The sequence below is a fragment of the Choristoneura fumiferana genome, chromosome 24 (genome assembly GCF_025370935.1).
Source record: "Choristoneura fumiferana chromosome 24, NRCan_CFum_1, whole genome shotgun sequence".
NCBI lineage: Eukaryota > Metazoa > Arthropoda > Insecta > Lepidoptera > Tortricidae > Choristoneura > Choristoneura fumiferana.
In genome coordinates this window covers 11,052,617-11,075,036 of record NC_133495.1, presented here as the reverse complement: position 1 = coordinate 11,075,036, position 22,420 = coordinate 11,052,617, and the positions used below count along the sequence as shown (strand labels likewise).

Sequence of the window (22,420 nt, the reverse complement as noted above, 5' to 3'; positions counted from 1 at the left end):
GGTTGAGGTTCGGTTTTATAAAATTAGGTACGTAAAGTTTGAAAGGAATAATAGAAAATACATAATGGTTATTTGATTAATTAAATGAAATCAACAACCTTACAGGGTTGTCGTTATACTGGTTATTCGGGAGAAGTGAGCGGCGCCAACCTTACCGGTTTCAGTGATCCATGGCTACAAGCGAGATCAACTTTTTTTTCAATATTGAAAACAAAAAGTATTAAATTATTTACTGAGTGCATGGTCAGCTAAAATACGAGGAAGCTTGTAATAAAAATTAAAGTATCGCCTTTGAGATAAGAAACCCTAAAATTTCACATGGATAAAATACTGCCCTCTTAGGACAAAAGGTATCCGTAAACCCGTGGCTTTGACCAGACCATCCGTCCATCTCGTTAAATAAACAGTTATAAGTAAAAGTGAATCATCTGTTCGTTATAAACTGCTGAACTGAGACTTGATTTCACGAGTGAGTTAATGACAGCGTTCGCAGCCCTTCATATCACGTAATTAGCCCAGCATTTTCATCGTGAGCACGCAGCTACCAGATACAATACTTGCATGGTTACTAATGGGCAATATGGGGGAAGGACCTTGGTGTAATGTTAAAGTTGAGGGGTTTTATAAGTTCGACTCCAATGTCTGTCTGTCTTTCTGCCTGTGACATCGTAACTCTCAAATGAAAACACCGATTTTGATGCCTTTTTCTACGTGAAATCGAGTCGCTTTGCTGTCGTAGCTATGTCTCATTAAAATAGGTTCAGCAGAGATGTTGAATTGTGATGTTGAATTTTGGAATGACAACTTCGGGGGTTTTTAACTTTGTGTAGTTGGTTAGGTTAGGATATTTTGTTATTTTTAACTATTAATGAGTTATGCCATTCGCTGTCATAGGATACCCTTTGAACATTTCGCCAATATCTAGGACGCATCAGCTTATTCCCTCCCACCAGTGTTAACAACAAGCACAACAAGTACACTTGATTAGCCCTTGCATAATTCTAACGGGAATCGCCGCCATTTTGAATATTGCACGACCTCTGGCCGGCTCCCAAATATTATGCATGGCGTGATCATATCGCGCTTTATTGCCAACCAAAGTTGTTATTAAAAAAGTTATGAGGTTTTACATGAAGAACGGCGTGTCAGACGCGATCAGGGGAGATTTGAAAACACTGTCTTTGGAATTGTACATGTTATTATTTTCATTGTTTTTCCGAAGTTACCGGTTATTGATTATCATTTTACAGTTTGATGAGGGATTGTGCTACTAAAAGCAGAGAGGTAACATTGGATCGGAAGAATATTTATTAAATTAATGCTTGTGACGAGGGTCATGATTATTACGTGTATCAGTCTGATTTAAATCAATCCCTCTCTCTCTCTCTCTCTGTCTGTCTCTCTCTCTCTATCTCTCTCTCTTTCTCTCTCTCCCTCTCTCTCTCCCTCTCTTTCTCTCTCTATGGTTGTGATGCGACAGAATACACTGCATCAGATAAATGTGCACGCAACCATATAAAATCATACTACAGAGATTACCAAATTTCATCTAGTAGTTTAAGCATGAAGAGATAACGGACAGGCAGATAGAAGTAAGAATAGGATAAAATACGGTGGGTTTAGCTTAAGCCCGCGGTTTTGCTTAGGTGGAAGAGTAAAAAATGGGATAGTTCTTAATTTTGTGCCTCTGGCCCCCGGGGTTCTGGCTTACATTATTTGTCAGTTAGTCACGATTTTCATAAGTTTTGAGTTTAATTATGAGTCAGAAATCTCAAAATATTTTGTAAACAATTTTTTTTTTTTCAGATAATTTTGGAGAAAGCTTATGTTGCTCCCACGGAACTTTTGGTGAGCATTTTCAAAACATATTGTGTAGTATTATGTAGTAAGTAGTTTAACAAGCGTTTTCATAGATCTATAGATAGATCAAAATATAATAATTAAACTTCACTATAATCAAACAAAATTCTGAAACCTGGAAAATCACAAACTGTTTTAAGTTTTCAAATCATTCTTTCAAAAATATCGAAAAATATATAGCAACATTCAACGAATATTTAACGGTAATTTTTATAATCTCAAAGAATAACCTTTAAAGGAAATTAATTCGGACCAAATGCTACCCAAAAATAAAAATACCGCTAACGAGCTCGTTGCATTACTTTCAATAAAAAAAACACATGTATTTTCAAAATTGTCGATCGCTAATCAATTAACTAAATAATGATTTGTACTCAAACATCTATCATTAATTAATATAATAATCCAGCCTATATACGTCCCACTGCTGGGCACAGGTCTCCTCTCATAATAAGAGGGCTTGGGCCGTAGTTCCCACGCGGGCCCAGTGCGGATTGGGAACTTCACACACACCATTGAATTGCTTCGCAGGTTAATCTTCTATCGTAACAAATATATAGCTGCCACCAAAAGATATATCTTATTACATTAAGAAGGATAAATCTAGTGTTAGCGTAAGCAGCATAATGCTGTCTTTAGTCTAAGCAGCACTTGGTCCAGCTCTCACAAAAAACTGGTCAATCTTCTTTCTTTGCAAATTACCACCATCTCGCTCGCTAATCCTGCCGTGAAGCAGCAGTGCTTGCACTATTGTGTTACGGCGTGGGGAGTAAGACAGCCGGTGAAATTACTGGCCCGTGAGGTATCCCATCTTGGGCCTCTAGGTTGGCAACGCGTCTGCAATACCCCTGGTGTTGCAGATGTTTATGGGCGGTGGTGATCTCTTACCATCAGAAGAACCACTTGCTCGTTTGCCATCCAGTCGAATAAAAAAAAAACAATATCTTCGCGCAAGAGCGAATCCGCTGTAAATATTTCTGCGTCAAAAACCCTGGTCACAGTTATACTTGACGAAGTATTTTATGTATAATACTTTAAATAAAGCGAGTACAGTCGCGCCGAGGGGAGCTAACTCGGTTACGTCGGCCATGATTCGATTCCGCACTTTTATCGACTCGGATTGCTCCAGACGGCATTTGCATGTGCAAGGAAGCTTTGTCGCGTCTGCTGAGGAGATGGATGTTCTGTTTTAATACAGTTCCAGTTTAAATAACTATGATTCACCAATCTACTACTATTTCTATATGTCGGTAATATAAATGCAAAAGTTTACATGTTTTGATGTTTGTGACGTTTACGTAAAAACAAAGCAATGGATTCGCATCCTTTTTATCTCGGAAAATAGTTCCTATGGGTTCACTGTTGGATCGCATATATTATCAAATGTGATATTAGAAAAAAAGAAAGGGGGAATAAATTTATTTACTAAACTTCGGCACAACAAAAAAACAATAATAATATTACAATTAAGCATACCTAATTCTTTTTAGCCGAAGATCAGGGTCTCTTTTTACCATCAGCTTTACAAGGACTTAGGTCAGGTTTTTCGAAAATCAACCTTGGTCTACATCTCGTAGCAATGTTTAATGCAATTACTTGTATTGTGCCTGGTAGCCACTGCAACGTAAAGTCGCAATGGAAGACGTTTCGGGTAATTCGACGAACTATCCGAGAAGGTCGCGCGACGGTCCGTGACGTCGTTAAAACTAGATGGACTAAAAAAAACTTTCAGAAATAAACAAGCTACGTGTCCAACTTCAATGAGGCTCATCCTTCGGAATCGTTGTTGCTTAGAAAATAAAGTGCGATTTGGCTAATAATTTACGAGGTACGTCAAAACAATCGATTGTAACTTTAAGGTGTATAGTTTTAGGGTTGCTTTTTATTGATTTTAGTTGTCAGCTGGGGTTGTGCCCTCTAGAGCCCCTTGGATAGTCCAGTAAACGTGTTAGTCATGACGTTTCATTTGTTTTCTGAATCGGATAGTGCGCATGTGGGCATTGATGAGGTTTGAACAGACGACGGGCTTTCACACTCCAACGAGTTGCTAGGATACCTAGTTTTGTGATCGATAGGAAATAAACGCGTTTTGATAATACTAAACTGTAATTGTAATCCTTTGGTGTAGAAAAAGTATGAAATAAGTTCAATTTTAAGGTGTCGATTGTGGTCGGATGTGTTTTTCGACGGCATAGAAACTTAATTTATAGCGAGAAAACTGTCAAGTAAATTCAAAAATTATATAAAAATAAATATTTCTGAAGCATGATGAGAACAAACAATTTTGATGATTTATTTGTCCAATTACTTTTGTTAACTATAAAATTGCCTGAATTTCTATCAAAAATCCTTCCAAAAGTCCTTAGCAAATTTTAAATCAATTAGAAGTGTTGGTGAAATTCGACTAGCAGGATTCGACCCAAACAAAAGAAACATTATGATTTATACAAGGTCGTAAAATACACAAGAGTACAAGTCTAGTAAACAACATCGTGGGCATTAAATTTAATTCGTCGTACTATCAAAACACCCTATCTGTCAAAACATTGCTACTTACCAGTGATGACATAACCCTTACCACCACAATATCAAGAAACAATAACTAAAAATCAGTTTACTCGGTCGAGTGACCACACTTTTCTCGTAAACCGTGTCGTCTCCATCAAACGGCCATAAACGACACCCTTCAAGGGCCAACAACATCGATAGTTAACAAAGTGGGGACGAGCGTTGGTTGGTTTTTATGGACTCTACTAATCGGATATAGCGCGGACAGTGATTGCGTGAAAACCTGTAGATTTACCCCATTTGTTTGCATTAAGTGTGAAAATTTTAAGTATTTATCCAAATACCCATTGAGTTTTTATTTTTTTACAATGTACAATTAATCTAACACATAAACATGTATTATGCGTTCTCTGGTGTCAACTGGGACGATAATGTTATGAGGGTTTGAAAATATGACAAAACGGTTCGTGATAAGGTAGGCAGTGCACTGCCTTAATTTTTTCGGCTTGGTGGAGGCACTTCCGGTCCCCCGATAGTAAGCAATACAAATAATAGAGGTACTCTAGAAAGTCGCTTACTACCTAGGTACTTTAGAACAATCTTTGGTGTGCTCTCTATTGTCTCTCACGTAGAAGATCATTTGTTTATAATTTTTTAAACTGTTTAACTACTCGTTTTATAACAAATTTACTGTCTTAAAAACTTCAAGAAACGTCTTAAAACGATTATTTCTAAACGTTAACCGTTTACTGCACCCGTTATATGATTATTAGCAATTACGTTTAACTACCACTGCATGTTTTTAGTTTCCCGCAAAATAACGGCCATTTTGACGAGGTGAATTCGGACTTAAGACCGAAAATGCCTACAAAACTAAAATAGGCAGTAATTAATTCGCATCATTTTAAAAAAGAACTATACCAGAGCCGTATTGCAACGTTTTGACGTTCGCAATCAAATAACAGTTTTCACGTACAAAAGCTGTCATTTGACTACGATCGCAACGCCAGAAAACGTTAGGCAAATACGGCCTCTGGTTTATATAGTTAATTAACTAAATGTAAACAGACTTCGCTGCCAGATTTGGTACATTTAAGGTTTTTATACATTTTACTTATCTATGTCGTAAGAGGCGACCGAGCATATGGCAGTTGTCTCACCGCCAGCGAGAAAACGATTGGCTATCGACTATTTTCTCGCTCAAGAAACGAACAAAAGATAAAAGATCCTGTGTGAGTAAAGACACATATATAATAGTTGATCGCTGGCTGTTCACACTGTTGGCGAGAACTCGCTCTTACATTTTTGTCGCAGCGACAGGAGCTATAAAACTCGCTGAGCTATAGATACTCGCTCAGCGATGTCACTTGGCGGCCGCCCCGCACGAACGAGTCGAGTGGAGCGAGTAATCGCCCGTCGCACTCGAACACTCTTACAACCCGACAGCTATCTCGTTCTTAATGTGGCCTCTCGTTTCTAGTTGCTTGCTCACTCGCTTGTCGCTCACGTCGGCTCTGGGCAAGTGCCTATAAGATTTAGGTTTACGTAGGCGACAGGTTAAACCTGTCACTATCGTACCGTTTTGTCAACTTAAAAGTAAAATTGCTACAGTGGCTCCGAAGCGGTAACGTTTCATGTGCCTGCTTACGTTTGAATAAAGGGTGATGTTTGAGTTGTCTACTTATCTATCATTGTAATAAAACTAACTAGCGTATTTCAATACAGAAATGTAAATGTTTAGATAGTTTAATGGGGGGAATTTCAATATTTAATACACCAATTGACGATGTTTTGTTTACATTTATTAAAAACCTATCCAAAAAGTATAAAACTAGCTTCACGTAAACATTAAGAGTTTTAACATTTCACAATAATATTTAAATAAAATACAGCTTTATCTGATTTAGAGGTTTAAATATGCAATAAAGACTAAACACAGTTAAAAACAGTAATAGTTTTCAAGGAACGAGAGTGTGACTTAATGGTCTCAGCCAATTTTAATTTTGAAAGTTTACTACAATAACTTTTAGTCAATAACGTTCGTAAGTAAATAAAATAATTTCATTAGACCGTAATGTTTAGTGTGTTTTTGCCTTGGATCTCATGTTTAGTTACCTCATGTAGCAGCTTTTTTCGATAGCAAGAGCTCTCGAGGACGACATTTCACGTGCATCAGACTTCCTTTATTGTAAGGTTTGAATGGATAGCTTCATTGTGCCAATTTACCCTCGAAGATTATTAAAAAATGGCAGGCCATATTTAGAATTAAGATAACTATTGAGGACAAAACCCGAACTGAAGTTGAGCGGCCTCGGGGTGATTGTTTTACGACGACATTAACCCTAATGATGTTTTGTTCAACAGACGTCTTTGGTTGATGATAAAACATAAACTCTTTCGTCTTCAGATTTTAAACAATGTCTTCCAAACATCAGTCACCGCATAATATCTGTCACTGCGAGCATGCAAAATATCTGATACGTCACCGACTCAAATGAGTCGTTTTATTTTACCGCGTTTGTGTCAGATATTGGTATGGTGATGGAAATCATGACTTCGTAGCATCTGTTTTACAACTTTTACTTGTCAAACGGCAGATGGTTGACAAGCGCAGCTCCTCGGCTGCCTCGAAACTTTCAAAGTGCCGGAGCTTTTTTGAATTTGACTGGGACTTATTATTCTATTCATTTTATTTAATGAAATTTTTCGAGTTGGAGTACAAAATCCATTTGTTCTGATTTAACAATGATGTGCGTCATGGAATTTAAAGGCTTCAGCGGTTGCTTATTTAGATTAGTTACCTGGGAAATTCAAAAAGTTACCACCATTAAGTCTTTATTGTGACTTTAGCTCATAAGAAAATATCATACAACAAACTCAGCCTGTATTCGGAAATTTTTTAACAGCATAGTTATTGAGCCAGTTTTCTATTTGAGGTTTAAGGTTGAAAAATACAAGTAGTTATATATTGGGGATTCTAGACCACTTTTATTTGCGGTTGGTAAAAATGTGTGTGGTATATGAAATGTATGGGCGTAGTATGGGTGGTGTGATAAGATAACGTATTACCAACTGCAAAAAGCGATTTAAGTTTGTAAAAAGTTTTGTGCAGTAGGTATATGAGGGTGTCGCGAGTACGTTTTCTAGGGCGATGTTGAGGGGCGAGGATGATGGTTGTTGAATTTAACAGTTGAGGGGGCGGGGGCGGGGGGGTGATGAATTGAAAGTTGAGGGGGCTGTAGAGGGGGCTGTAGAGGGGGTGATGGTTGTTGAATTTAAAGTTGAGGGGGCTGTAGAGGGGGCTGTAGAGGGGGGCTGTAGAGGGGGCTGTAGAGGGGGTGATGGTTGTTGAATTTAACAGTTGAGGGGAGGGGGAGGGAGTTGGTAAATGGTGTTTGGTATGGAGATTTTTATTTTCCCGAACGTATGAAAAGTTTGTAATTGAATAATATTTAACGGTTGACGAATGAGCAAATTATATTATTGCCAGCGTGAGATAAAGGGAATCACTACTAAGTACTTAATTGCAAATCTAGAAGGGATGCAGCTCTGCATTATTGCAATAGTGCCGGATGTATGGTGTGTGGGTTGATTGATATTTCTACGTTTCATTATAAATCTAGTTTCATATTTAATCATTATATTTCTCTCTGTTGAGTGATTAACACTAGTTTTCAACATTAAAATGTATATTTCCAATTTGTTGTCTCTGACGGTTTTACTGCAGTTACAATCGGTAAATAATAGTGACTGGAAAAATGTAACAGTATCACCATTTAAAGAACATTATTTCCCATCATGCGCATCGGCTTCGTGGAATATAAAAAGAATTTTTGTATTGGAGGGAAATAACACATCCCCCAGCCCAAAAATGGAGTGGTACGTAAACATTTACGTTGGTAAAAAAGGTACAACTGCTAATGCAACCCCACCTACCATTATTCGTGTGAATCAGGATGAGGCTGTCGATTTACCGCTGTGTATAAATGGTGAAATGCTGATGTTTAAAATGGAGTTGGTGAGAGAGGCTGTTGTAAAGGCCCCCACTTTGCTTGGGGAAAAGCGGAGCCGTCGTCACGCAAAAAAACGTCAGGTGAAAGCAGAAACCACTCTTAAACAATCTTGGGGCAGTGATGAGTTTTATCAGGTAATAAGCGATGGGGACGGTATAGAGCTCACTGTACGTGTAGCCAAAAATAGAATACCTCCCAAAAGTCAGCAGTTGAACACGCCAGTATCTAATAATAACACCACTACTTCATCCCCCACTACCACCACAACTACCAGGATGATGCCATCAGCAGCAGCAGCAAAAGAAACAGTAATAACATCAACAACAACAAAGAAACCTAACCTGTTAAGTGAGGACTGTTTGCAGTATAAATATATGATTGAGCAGATGGAAAGGTGGGGAAGAGAAGAACTGCGGCAAATTGAATATGCACCTGATTCTGACATATTTTGTAAGAATCGTCTACCAGCTTCCACTTCTCGTCCTATGAAACCTAAAGGTAAGTTGTTTTTTTTTATTCCCACGGAGCCTTATCTTTTATATTATTTTTATACTATAGGAACAATTATGTTATCGAAAGCTGCAAATTGTTATTAACCACATTTTTTTTATTTTATGGGAACTATTTTGTTATCTGAAGCTGAACATTGCCATTAACCGCAAAATATTTCCTGCTCTGATTAGACCTCCTCCCCACTATTATTTTGCATCCCGCCTGATTTAAAGTGTCAACATTCGCACAATTAACCATTAGTTTTCATATTCACACACACAGCGCGCGTGTTACTCATAAAAGTTCTTCCTCAGTTTTTTAATTCAGTAAGTTGTGTCAGAGTAATGTCTCCATCACTAGAGAAATTAACCAAATTGGGAAACAAAACAACCGTTTGGGTGAAACCAAAAGATTTGGAAATAAATAAACCATATCACATCGTTGAATGTGTGCAACAAATTTCTAAATTCAACAAGCAAAATAAGCAAACAGTCGTCTTGTTGGAGGATGTGGGTTACTTAACGCTCCCATCCAGATTTGAGAATTTGGATGAGGATTGCATAAATTCTCTGCAAGACAACATGCAGTTAATATGTCGCGGACCCAAAGACAAGACATGGCTGTTCGATTTTATCCCGCCACCATCGCCTAACTGATATGTAAGTGATTTTAAATGTTTTTTTTTTACAGAGACTATCTACCCATAGTAAAATAACAACCCATAATAAGATGAACTCCTCAAGTGAAGAACAATGTAAGATATTGTTGTTTTTTTTCTTTAAACTATCACAGACCTTTTTTTATAGAGCGCATCTCAGTTGTAATAATTATGTCGAGCGGAAGGAGTGTTATATAACATTATTAATATTACGTTTTTTTTTTTTAGATAACGAAAATACTCAAGACCAACAAGGACAGCAGCAGCAGCAGCAGCAGCAACCACAACAATTAGTTCATCAGCTCCCCTCTCTTGAGGATGAGGAATTTCACAACTTCAGCAAACAAATGTGGTTGATGACTTTAAAACAGGATGGAGTCCTAAACTCATGGATAATAAGGACGCCACTATATTCTTTAAGAGATAAGGTACGTAGAGTGCTTATACAATTGTATGAAGACAATAGTTATTACTATGATGAAGTAGACGAGCGTACCTATTCGCTAATAACCATGTGGGACGAACTATGCACTAAAATGGAGGAGATGGTGGGGGACCAAAATGTGATGTTTAGTGAGTGGCTCGCATTGCTAGAAACAATTCCGTGCGAGTACTTCGCCAGAGCACAATTAGATAGCGAGGCGAAAGATATACTAACTTTTTCCCTGACGATAGCAGTAAGCGATTGTTTAGAGTATAGTCCATGAATCAAATATTGTTGCGGTTGCTGCTGATGATGATTTATTTTTATATTTTTATATCAACATAGCCGTTAGATATAATTTTTTCTTGTATAATACATAATTTGCTACAGCAATTTTTATTTTAGTTTTAAGAATGTACATGTGAAGTTTCGAAAGTATCTTGTAACGTTATAAAGCACTGCGATTGACTACTTTTTGAGCTAGAATTAACTAACACCTTCCTTGTAGATTCACCTCTATGTCTCATGTATTTTGCTTCAATAAAATGTATATGATGATTATGATTTGTTTTATTTTCTTAATCTTCCTATTAGTAAGATAACAGGAAAAGAAAACAGAGTATTTACACAATCTATTTTTTTTTTATTTCTCCAATATTTATCTTAGGCTATAGTGAATCAAAACAAACGGGTTTGCTGCTATTTTATAAATAACTTTCAGAGATAATAACTTGTTACGTAATAAAATACAAGTCTGTTGATAAGCATTAATTTGACCCAGTTCCCGCGCTGGACTTTTGTTTCACACGTGATAAGCGTTTCAATGAATAAAAATGTTTAAATTAGGTTCTATAAATAGATGGGGGAAAAGAAAACAAAAACTATTTACACAATTTCACTTTTATTTATCCAAGATTTCTCATTTAAACCGAGCCATTTAACATACACTTTGTTGCCCTTATGTTTTAAAACCTTTTCTATTAGATAAACATCTGGATGTTTAACACGTTGTAATTCTTGCTCGTAGAAAGATCCTAGGATGGGTTCTCCTTTAGAGTCCTCGAGCAAATAGGTAACTGGATTTGTAGTTTGTACATGAGTGATTTTAAATATTTCAACTCCCCAATTTCCGGTGTAGCCCTTATCAAAGAGTGACTTGTACTTGCTGATTCTCACGTAATCTCCAACCTTGAACTTTGCTTGGGGTTTAATTTTAATGTTGTTGTAAACTCTATGTAAAAGTTCAGCAGCGTTTTCTTTATTGATGGAGGCAGGTGGCGCGCCTATAGTAGAATGCTTCTTATTATTGTAGCGTTGCACAATCTCTTCGAATGGTTTGAGCCATTTGTATGAACCGTTCATACTGAATTCCTGCCACAGCCAATGTTTGAGGGTTCTAATAAGTCGTTCCACAATCGAAGCCTTCATAACGCTATAGGTAGAGTAGTGATTAATACCATGCTGTTTCATGAGTGTATCAAATTTACTATTAAAAAACTCTTTACCATCATCAGATTGAATATTCTTCGGGATTCGCGATCGTCCTTCGTTAAGGATTTTTGTCATAGCCTTTGCTACATCTTCGGCAGTCTTCGTCTTTAAAGGTTGACTCCAAGCATATTTCGAAAATGTATCTATACAAATTAGAATGTATTTATAACCGCTGTTATCTCTACTATGTTTTTGCATATCAATCAAGTCAATTTGCCAAGTATCATCCAAACCCTTCTGTATGAAACGTCTGCGAGGGAAGTTTTTTCTTGCATACTTGTGTAACTCTTTAACCACTTGTAATTTACTCATGGTTTCTTCGCGTTAGTAGCAGTAGGAGCTGAAGGAGCTATACGTTTAGGTGGTAGTGATGGTTTACCTCCAGCAGCAGCACCGGAAGTTGGGGTAGTTATTCTTCCAATCAACTTTTCAAGCTTATGACGTAACTCAATAATGTTCTGAGAATTTGTCTTAATATGAGTCATACATGTGATGATTGACTCTTCGAGTTGTGCCTTATTTATTGCATCACTTTTTGCAACACCTCTGGATAGGGATGTTAACCGCTTGTTTTGACAGTTTATTGTCCTTTTATCTGTCTTGTTGCCAATAGGAGAATAATCCTTTTTTCCTGAACTACCACCACCACCACCACCGCCGTTCTCCAAGTACTGTCCAAACTTGTTCACTGGCATCTTGCTTCTGATTAGATCGGTGAGAGGGCAGAGTGTTTTATATATCCGCTACTCATAATAGGCCGGTTTAAATGGGCTATAGACACTAGCTGCTGTCTCTTTCGGGCTATCTTTAACAGCTGCTGCTGCTTATAGTAGGCTGGTTTAAATAGGCTGTTATGAGCACAAACTGCTGTCTTTAACAGCTGCTGCTGCTTATAGTAGGCTGGTTTAAATAGGCTGTTATGAGCACAAACTGCTGTCTTTAACAGCTGCTGCTTATAGTAGGTTGGTTTAAATAGGCTGTAATGAGCGCGAACTGCTGTCTTTAACTGCTGCTGTTGCTACCGAAACTTCATTTATTAACTGTTGAAGGTGAATTAATTGTTCCCTTATATCCTCCAAATATCCGAGGTCACAATTGATATTATAAGTGTGATCATAATATACGACATCTTCAAATTTTCGTTTCATACGCATAAGCTTTGCCATTCCAGTTTCAATCTTGATGTAACCTTCATTCTCCGTCATATATGTAACACATAGACAATGACAGTAGTTATATGCGTAGCACTGAACACATGCTATTCCATCGAGTTGGGTATCCGGACGCTTGAAGCATTTGAGTGGACAGCAGTAATTTTCCATTTCAATTTATCGGTATATAAACTGTACTGGTTGCGTGACGTACCGCTTGCTTGACGTTGCACGTTATTATGATGATAAGAGATTGCCTACTCTATTATTATACCGCTTTCTTTAAGTTCTTCTATGATAGAATTTATTTCATTCGTATGGTTGCTATTACCAGCACTCTGTGACGCAATAAGTAGACGTAATCGATCCACAAGCTCATTTGGATTATCCCAATAAATATAATCTGTGTTAGGATAGAAGCGTTTCATAGTTATCTCCCGTTTAGTATTAGCTTTACGAGGACGTTCACCATTTAAACAACCGCCCTTTATTATCTTATTTTCCATTAAATACTTCTTGATAAAAGTACGATATTTCATATTGCTGTGGCCTTGAACTTGTCCCTCCTCTTTGAAACCTCGTCGGTATGCATGAGTCATGGTTAAAATTTTCAAGTAGTTGTCAACATCCTCAGTGCTGATAAGACTTTCGAGTGGTTCCTTCTTAAAAATAAGCTCCATCAACCCTCTTGTCAAAGGGAAGACGTCATCCTTGACATTGAGTTGATTTTCAAAAAAGGTTATGGGGCTGTCTCCTATGTAGAGACCGTTGCTTTTGGCGTTTACTCCGAATGGGATCTTCTTTTGTTCATACGCATAGGTGAGGTAATCATTTATTATAGGCGGCGGTGGCACTGGTGTTGGTTCCTGTTGTGGCGGGTTAGCGACACCCTCATCTGAACTCACAGCTGATTTCATTGTTGCAAAACTGTCATCACTACTATAATAATCATCATCATCATCATCATCATAATCGTCACTAAATTTTTTGAAACTGTGTTTAAACTGGGCCGATTTCCTCTCTCGCTTAATTTTTTTTGGTTCCTTTAAAACTTTTTTCACACTGAGGTTATTGGGAACTTCCGTTTTTATTTCGGTAGTAACATTATTCGCCAAGACTTTCAGAGGCTTGGTGATTGGTTGAAAGGTGGTTTCGAGCGCTGACGACAGTGATGCCTTATCAGAGCGCAGAGTCTTTACTTTGTTCTTCACAGACTCGACAGACTTTATTAGTTTACGTTTTAGATTCTTATCACCCAACATCCGTTCACTGGCGGACGCCATTGTTAAATGAAGCTGTACAATTCAGAATGTTGATTAAATATCCTTACACACCATCATCATCATCATCATCATAATTATTATTTATGAAGGTGTCAAAGCCTTTCCGATAGCGTCCTTTGTTTATATCTCTTTCCTTATCAATCACTAAGAAGGTATATTTTTCATCCCAACATTTTTTACATGTCTTTTGAAAGTCTTCCCAAGACATGTCCGTATTAACATGGTCATCGTAAGCATGTTTTAAATTCAAGTCATCCTGCTTGAATAACACTATCAAGTTTGCATTATCTCTCACCAGCTGTTTGGGTATTTTACTGTAGGTCTGACAGAGATAGAAACAGTCCAAACCACGATGACGTCCCATAGCAAAGTACTGACGTATTGCATCTTGATCTTCTAAGGCCACATCGTCAAACACCACAACACTGTCCTCCTCTGCTTCTTCCGGTGGTATCACTTCACTCTTATCACTGAAGGTATAGAACGATAAATCATCTACACGCTTCAAAATTTCATTTAAGAATGTGTACTTTGGTTGGTTGAGAGACTTTGAGTAGAGATAAACATTGTAAAACTTGACACCGTTCGGGTCGAGTAGTAGTGTGAGTAAAACATTAGTCTTTCCACAGTTGGAGGGTCCACAGATTAGACATCTTATACTGTTAGGGAGTAGAGCACCATGTTTCAAGGTCTTTGGATTGGTGACTTCACTTAATAGACTGCTCCAATCATTGATCGGCAAGGACGTGTTTTGTTTTTTAAGCCTCATTTTATTGTGATAAAGTGTAGTGTGAGGACGTGTGTTTTATACTAACTACCACCACTACTACTACTAATCTTTACTAAAAAAATGTTCAGCATATTCAAAGTGACGTCGGACGATTTGAAAAATATACCAAAGGAATTTCTTTTGCATTACTGCGAGCACGATTTACATCATTGGGAAATGAAACTGCCTGACATATTGAAAAATGACCCTGACATCAGTAGGCATTTTATTTGTCATGAGCATCCGCCCAACGTAGAGGGTAGATGTGATACTACAAGTGATTATGATGGGAAAGAACATGTAGCGTATGGGTATAATCGAGATGAGCTACCATATTTGATTAAACGAAAAAATTGTGTATACTGTCTGAATGAAGAAGATAATAAGAAGAAAATCGGAGCAACACCACTGGAACCACAGGCGCCGCATGTGCAAAGTACTAAAGAAGAAATGAAAACTGAGAGGACGTGCGGTGGAGATATTGAGATGGAAGAAATGTGTGATGAGCGTGTAGAATGTGATTGTGATTGTGGGTTGAAATACTGGGGCTCAAAGTTGTCTTGCAACAGTCAGTGTGATACTTAAGATGATAGCACACGTTCACCACGTTAGTAGCAAACGTAAACCCAAACGTAAAGCAGGTGCAGGAATTATAAATAATTTAATTAATAACCTCCCATTCGAGCTGCATATACCTGGGTACAATTACTGTGGACCTGGCACTAAACTAAGTCAACGCTTAGCACGTGGCGATAAGGGTATTAACCCCTTGGATGAATCCTGCAAATTGCATGACATTGCCTATTCACGAGACAAATCTTTGGAGGCGCGTCATCAAGCCGACCTACAATTAGCGCAAGCCGCTGATAAACGTTGGCGTGAGTCATCAGATTTTGGTGAAAAATTAGCCGCAATAGCCGTCAATAAAGCAATGAAGTACAAAGTGAAACGTGGTATGGGAGTACCTCTCAATAAAGTAATAAAAAATTGTAAAGGAGTCGTTAAAAAACATATAACTCAGAGTGAACGTAAGGGAATGGGAAAACCGTCCCCTAAACTACTATTGAAAGCCGCCGTCAAGGCCGCGAAGCGATTTGTTAAGGATAAACATGTAACGAAGAAACCACGTGTGATAGCACTACCTAAGAAGGGTGGTTTTTTACCTCTTATCCCATTATTATCAGCGTTGGCGGCTACGGGAACACTTGCCGGTGGAGTTACAACAGCGGCCAAGAACATCTACGATATGGTTAAACGAAACCAGGGTGAGAAAGTTGTGGGTAAAGGGATGTACTTACGTCCCTACAAACAGGGCATGGGCCTATACCTAACACCCTATGTAAAAAAAAACTAAGTTTACCACAACGCCCACTCACCGATCGTGACATCATCAGCTTTGTGAAGCGTGAGAAAATTCCTCATTTTCGCGGTGTCTTCATGAGAGACAATCTACGCAACTTTAAACCCTATTACTACGAGTGCGGTGTCATCAATTTGGATCAGCAATCGGGTGACGGTACCCATTGGGTTGCCTATGTGAAAAAAGGAAATCTATGCATGTATTTCGATAGTTATGGAGACCTGAGGCCACCTCGTGAATTTGTTCAGTACATGCAATCTGGTAAAGATAATGTTAATATAGAGTACAATTATAATCGTTTACAAAAGTCGAACACCTTCAATTGTGGGCATTTGTGTATTGAGTTTTTATGTAATGTTGCTAAGCATCAGCTGTTTACTTATAAATAAATGTTACTATGAAAAAATGTTTCATTCACTTACTGACTATCGTCATGACCTCGCCATCCTTTACGTTATCCTTGAACGGCAACCAATCACATCTAAGTACGGACTTCAATCCGAGCTTAGAACTTGGAGAGAATGAGCAGTACGAGTGTGCTCTAGTCTATTTTAAGACTTTCAACTCAATACCCAATGTGGATAAGAGCAATAATCTTTTCCATTACGGTAATAGTGTGATTGAAATTCCTGAAGGAGCGTACGAGCTCAATGATATTATACACTTCTTGGATATGAAAATGTTGGAATCGGCTAGGAAGAAGAAGGAGGACGATGACCTTATTGATATGGAGGCTAATACTAATACCGCTAAATGTATGATATTCTCGCCCAAGTCAGATGTGCACTTTGAAAAGCCGCGCACCATCGGTTCCCTGCTAGGTTTCTCACCAAAAGTGCTCAAGGCAGGTCAGATACATTGGTCAGATAAATCGATCGACATACTGATAACGAATACTATAAGAATAGAGTGCAGTATTGCGGAAGGGTCATTCATTAACAATCAACCTTGCCACGTGATTCATGAGTTCTCACCCTCTGTCCCGCCGGGTTATCAAATAATCGAGTGTCCTTCAAACGTCATATACCTACCGCTGAAAAAAACCAATAGCATACAAAACATTGAGGTGCGCGTAGTGAACGAGCACGGTAATTTGGTCAATTTTAGGGGTGAAAACATATCGTTGCGGCTCCACATCAGGAGGCAGATGAAATGATTATCTATAAAAATGGGGGTGATAATAAGATTTCTACTAGTCTTCATCGAGACCTTGACGTGCAAAGTACTAAGTTGCTTGCATCATTGCTTACACCGTCGTCACCTTCAACCACCAGAACACTACAAGGCCAGCGATACCACCACCGAGGAGGAGGAGGAGGAGGACCTTTAGCCACCAGCAGCGGTAGCGGTTTAAGACAACAACTGCCACTACAAAAGTTAACTAGAGATAATATCAATTTCCTACAAACGCTTGGATTCAAAATATGTCCACGTCAATTCTAGATATTGGGGAGAAGGTCACCTTTGACGATAGCATTGAGAGTATCGAGTACCACTCTTATAACCCCTACAATGATTCGTATAAGAACAATGACGTTATCAATATCTGCATTAACCGTCAGGATTTGATGGTTTTACCTAGTCAGAGTCAACTCTTGGTTGAGGGGACTGTCAATAAAGAATGTACCTTTATAAATAACGCCATCGCATACCTATTCCAAGACATACGCTATGAGTTGAATGGTGTGGAGATTGATAGGTCAAAGAACTGTGGCGTCACTAGTACAATGAAAGGTCTCGTTTCATACTCGAAAGGGTGTGATAACGCAATGGAGAATGCCGGATGGAATGTTGGTACAATAAAGGAGATCACCGATGGTGATTTTAGTTTTACCATACCTCTGAACCATCTGTTGGGCTTCGCTGAGGACTATAAGAAAATTATTATGAATGCCAAACACGAGTTGATTTTGAACCGCGCCAACACTAATATCAATTGCGCAACCATCACCGCCACGCTTCCTGCTAAAAAAATTGATGTTAAAATAACTCGTATAGTATGGCGGATGCCCGTCATTAAAGTGTCTGATAAGGAAAAACTACGTTTGATGACGCACATTGAGAGTGGAATTCCCATTCCTATCGCTTTCCGCACCTGGGACTTATACGAATATCCAATGTTGCCGACAGCACAAAAGCACGTGTGGACAATCAAAACAGCCACGCAACTGGAAAAACCTCGATTCGTTATCATCGGATTCCAGACTCTGCGTAAGAATGTGGAAACGGAAAACATGAGCGAATTTGATCATTGTAATCTCGCCGATTGTAGGGTGTATCTAAACTCGCAATACTATCCATACACCTCATTCGCGGCAGACTTTAAAAAGAGCTCCTTCCCACTGTTGTACGATGCGTACGCTAGCTTCCAACAAGCATACTACGGGAGCGCTAACAATCCACAGTTAAATCCGGCACACTACAAAACTAAGGCACCTCTAGTGGTTATCAACACGTCGAGACAGTGCGATAGCTATGGTACAGGACCGATTGACATTAAAGTGGAGATGGAGTTTAAGGAGAACGTCTCTGGCAACACTGCCGCATATTGTCTCATAATAAATGACTCACTATTCGAATACAGCGCCCTCAACGGTACCGTTCGGAAAGTAATTCAATAACAATAGTGGCGGCAGTAGTAGTAGTAGCAGCAGCAGCTCTTCTTTAGTAGTGCTTCAACTCTCATCGAGGTGAAACGTGTTTGTAAAGTCAAGAAAAAAAAATGAATTTCTATTTACCGTCTTACACACCTTCGTTTGATTGGTATAATGGTGTGGATGGTGTTGAAAGATGTGTCTTAAGTAAAAGCGTATACAGCCTTGAGGGTAATGTTCCCACTAATATTAAAAATATTTATGTGTATTTGAAGCTGCGATTTGATGAAACAAATGTCAACCTGCATACCTGCATAAATTTCGATGGGACACACGAACTCACCTGCGAAGAATGGAACTCTATATTTGTGGGAAAAGCTGACCTCATTAGAAACTTTTTTCATGATCCCTCCAACTCAATACCGTTAACGATCACCTGCAACCGTCTACGTGTGCACACGGTACCGCAACCTACCTCACAAATGCTTCTACTCCTTCTCAACGATAGCAATAATAATTACCTTGAACCATCACGCCCCACTATAATAAATGAACTGGAATGGATGAATATTGAACACGTCATGGAGTGCGTAAATTCAAGAATCAAATACCTGAATAAGATAAGACTCACCTATGAGAACAGAATTAATTTATTTAAGAAACACTTGAAGATGCATCGTCCAACCAGCATGTTTGAGGCTCGTGAGATTATCAAAAAACTGTGCAACGAGGATGATATTATAGATTGTGAAATTTTGTGTTACACTTTGAATTTTTTATGCAATATCTCTCTTTTATCATAATGAATTGATGAATAAAATATTTACCTAGAAAATATTATGTTTTTTATTCCCACGGTGCACGTGTGGTTGAAAACCGCAGCGATATCCTGTCTCTTATCATCTTTCTGTATAAAGAAGGAATATTTTTAGTATAACGGTTAGTAGTCATCATGTCTTATCACTGTAACTATTGTAATGAAGATGTTCCACCGAACCGATTGATAGTACACTCAAAAACAAAAAGACATAAATTACTATGTACTCAGGATAGAGACTGTGATTACAGCGCTTACATTTTGAATTCTGCATTCAAGTGTCGACTCATTACTTATCGTGTTAATGGGACATCAAAAATAATAGAGCCGCGACAATATATGTTAAAAATTGGAAAACGTGTGGAGAATATTTTGGAAACTGAACTAGAAGTACATAAAAGTATAAAAGTGAATGTGGAATTGTTCTGTACCTATTTCAAAACTAACAGCGAAGGTGAAGTTGTACGTGATCTGAAGTCTTTTAACACCAAAAATGTATGTCTGCACGTTGGAGAATTGAATTTCTCGTCATATTTTGAAGATGTTACATCGACTATTGTGAAGAAGAGTGAAGACTTTCAAGAACGAGATAGCGGGTGGGCGCTCGAACGAATCGAGTTTTTGGAGATTAACATTAATAAGTGCCGGTTGTTGAGGGGTTCATCGTATTTACCTTTACCAAAGTGGGTGCAAACAAAAAAGGCATGTGTCAACGTAAAAAATAATGATAACGCATGTTTGGCGTGGGCCATCGTCAGTGCTTTGTATCCGGCAAATAAACACAATGACCGTGTCTCGTCATATCCACACTACAATCAAGTGCTCAACACCAAAGGTATTGACTTTCCCGTAACAATAGCGGATATAAAAAAGTTTGAGAAATTAAATAACCTTTCTATAAACGTTTATGGGTTCAATTGTACTAAAAAGACTCGTCTAATAGTACCATTATACATTTCGAAAATTAGAGACAATACAAATCAGCATGTAAATTTATTATTTTTTGAAAGAATGAATAAGAGTCATTATTGTTGGATTAAAGACATAAGTAGGTTGATTAGGGCTCAAGTGACTAAACATAAAGAAAAAATTTTTTTTTGTGATGGGTGTTTACAATACTTTTCTGATGATGGTAAGCTTAAACTACACAGGAGGCTTGGTTGTGGCAACAGACTCGTTCAACTACCTACTCAAGATAATAAGTATTTAAAGTTTAGCAAATTCTCCAACAAAATGAAAGTTCCATTTGTAATTTATGCTGATTTCGAATCTATTTTGAGTCCTATAAATAAAACTCAATCGAAAGCTACTTTTACCTATAACACACATAAACATATACCGTGTAGTTTTGCGTATTACATTCATTGTGATTATGATGAAAAGCTTTCAAAGTTTGTGATGTACCGCGGGGAGGACTGTGTACAAAAATTTGTGGAAAGTCTCTATCAAGACACCGAGTCTATAAACAGGATCTTAACAACAATAATACCATCCGCAGGTGGTACTAATAACGTTTTTGATAACAGTGAACCGTGTCACATTTGTGGGGAACTTTTTAAAGAAAACGAGGTGTATGTAATCGACCATTGTCATCTGACAGGTGCGGTTAGAGGTAGAGCACATAACTCGTGCAATGTTAACTTTAAACTACCTCGTTTTATACCAGTTATTTTTCACAATTTAAGCGGTTATGATGGGCACTTATTCATTAAGGAACTGAGCAAATCTAAAGGTGAAATACACTGTATTCCTTATAACAAAGAAAAATACATATCCTTTAGCAAGCGTGTCGGAAAGATTACTTTGAGATTCATTGATTCGTATAGGTTTATGCCGAGTAGCTTAGAAAAATTAGTTAAAAATCTTTCGAAAGAACAATTTAAGATATTGCCAAATTTTCTTCCCCTACCCTGTGACACTGTTGATGATCGTGATAGGCAAATGAAGCTTTTAACTCGAAAAGGGGTGTATCCGTATGAGTACGTCGATTCTTGGGAGAAGCTTGATGAAGCTCATCTACCCGATAAAGAATCTTTTTATAGCACATTATGTGACTCATACATTTCCGACCACGATTACCAACATGCGCAAACAATATGGGACTCTTTTAAGATAACCACGCTAGGTGAGTATTGCGATTTATATCTCAAGACTGACGTAATACTCTTGGCGGAAGTGTTTGAGAATTTTCGAGAAATCTGTATAAATACCTATGAGTTGGACCCGTGTCAATATGTAACAGCGCCCGGTTTAAGTTGGGACGCTATGTTAAAGCATACTCAAGTTGAACTCGAGCTGTTCACTGACTATGAAATGGTGCAATTTATAAAGGCAGGCATTAGAGGCGGTATAAGTCAAGCCTCCAAAAGGTACTCCAAAGCGAACAATCAGTTCATGGAGGATTATAATTCAAATGAAGATAGCACATTCATAGTATATTTAGATGTTAATAATCTTTATGGAGATGCTATGCGGCGTTATCTACCTATAAATAACTTTAGGTGGTTGAATGAAAATGAGATTAGAAATTTTAATATACTATCACAGACACCAGATTCTAACGAGGGATACATATTAGAAGTAGATTTAGATTATCCGCAGCATTTACACGACTCCCACAACAGCTATCCATTTTGCGCAGAAAGTAGAACAACACCTGGCGGTAAAATTAAAAAGCTTTTACTAACGCTCAGTAACAAAACTAACTACATAATACACTACATAAATTTACAACAAGCAGTAAAAGCAGGGATCGAGCTAAAGAAAACTCATCGAATCTTAGCGTTTAACCAGAGCCCTTGGCTCAAGTCATACATCGATCTCAATACTGAAAAAAGAACTTTGGCCAAGAATACGTTTGAAAAAGACTTTTATAAGCTCATGAACAATGCTTGTTTTGGCAAGACGATGGAGAATGTTTTGAAGAGAGTTGACGTAAAACTCTGCCTGAAGTGGGACAGTGAAACAACTCAAACTAAATGTAAATATGGTCTTGAACGC

The 22,420-nt window shown here is 38.0% G+C and overlaps 3 protein-coding genes across 11 annotated transcripts in view; 2 read left to right on the top strand and 1 right to left on the bottom strand.

Moving 5' to 3' along the window:
* Positions 1 to 22,420, bottom strand: part of LOC141441617 (inactive dipeptidyl peptidase 10) — a 734,138-nt gene that overhangs the window by 131,015 nt on the left and 580,703 nt on the right. The gene's annotated exons all lie outside the window — the stretch shown is intronic.
* On the top strand, positions 17,169 to 19,354 carry LOC141441558 (uncharacterized). The gene has a single exon (XM_074106325.1). The coding sequence runs from the start codon at positions 17,434 to 17,436 to the stop codon at positions 18,628 to 18,630; it is 1,197 nt and encodes a 398-aa protein (XP_073962426.1). The 5' UTR covers positions 17,169 to 17,433; the 3' UTR covers positions 18,631 to 19,354.
* LOC141441579 (uncharacterized) lies at positions 19,561 to 22,420 on the top strand (the record flags this gene model as incomplete). Its single annotated transcript, XM_074106356.1, is given in 1 exon segment — positions 19,561 to 22,420. A coding segment is annotated over 1 exon segment (2,661 nt), but the record flags the coding sequence as incomplete, so codon positions are not given.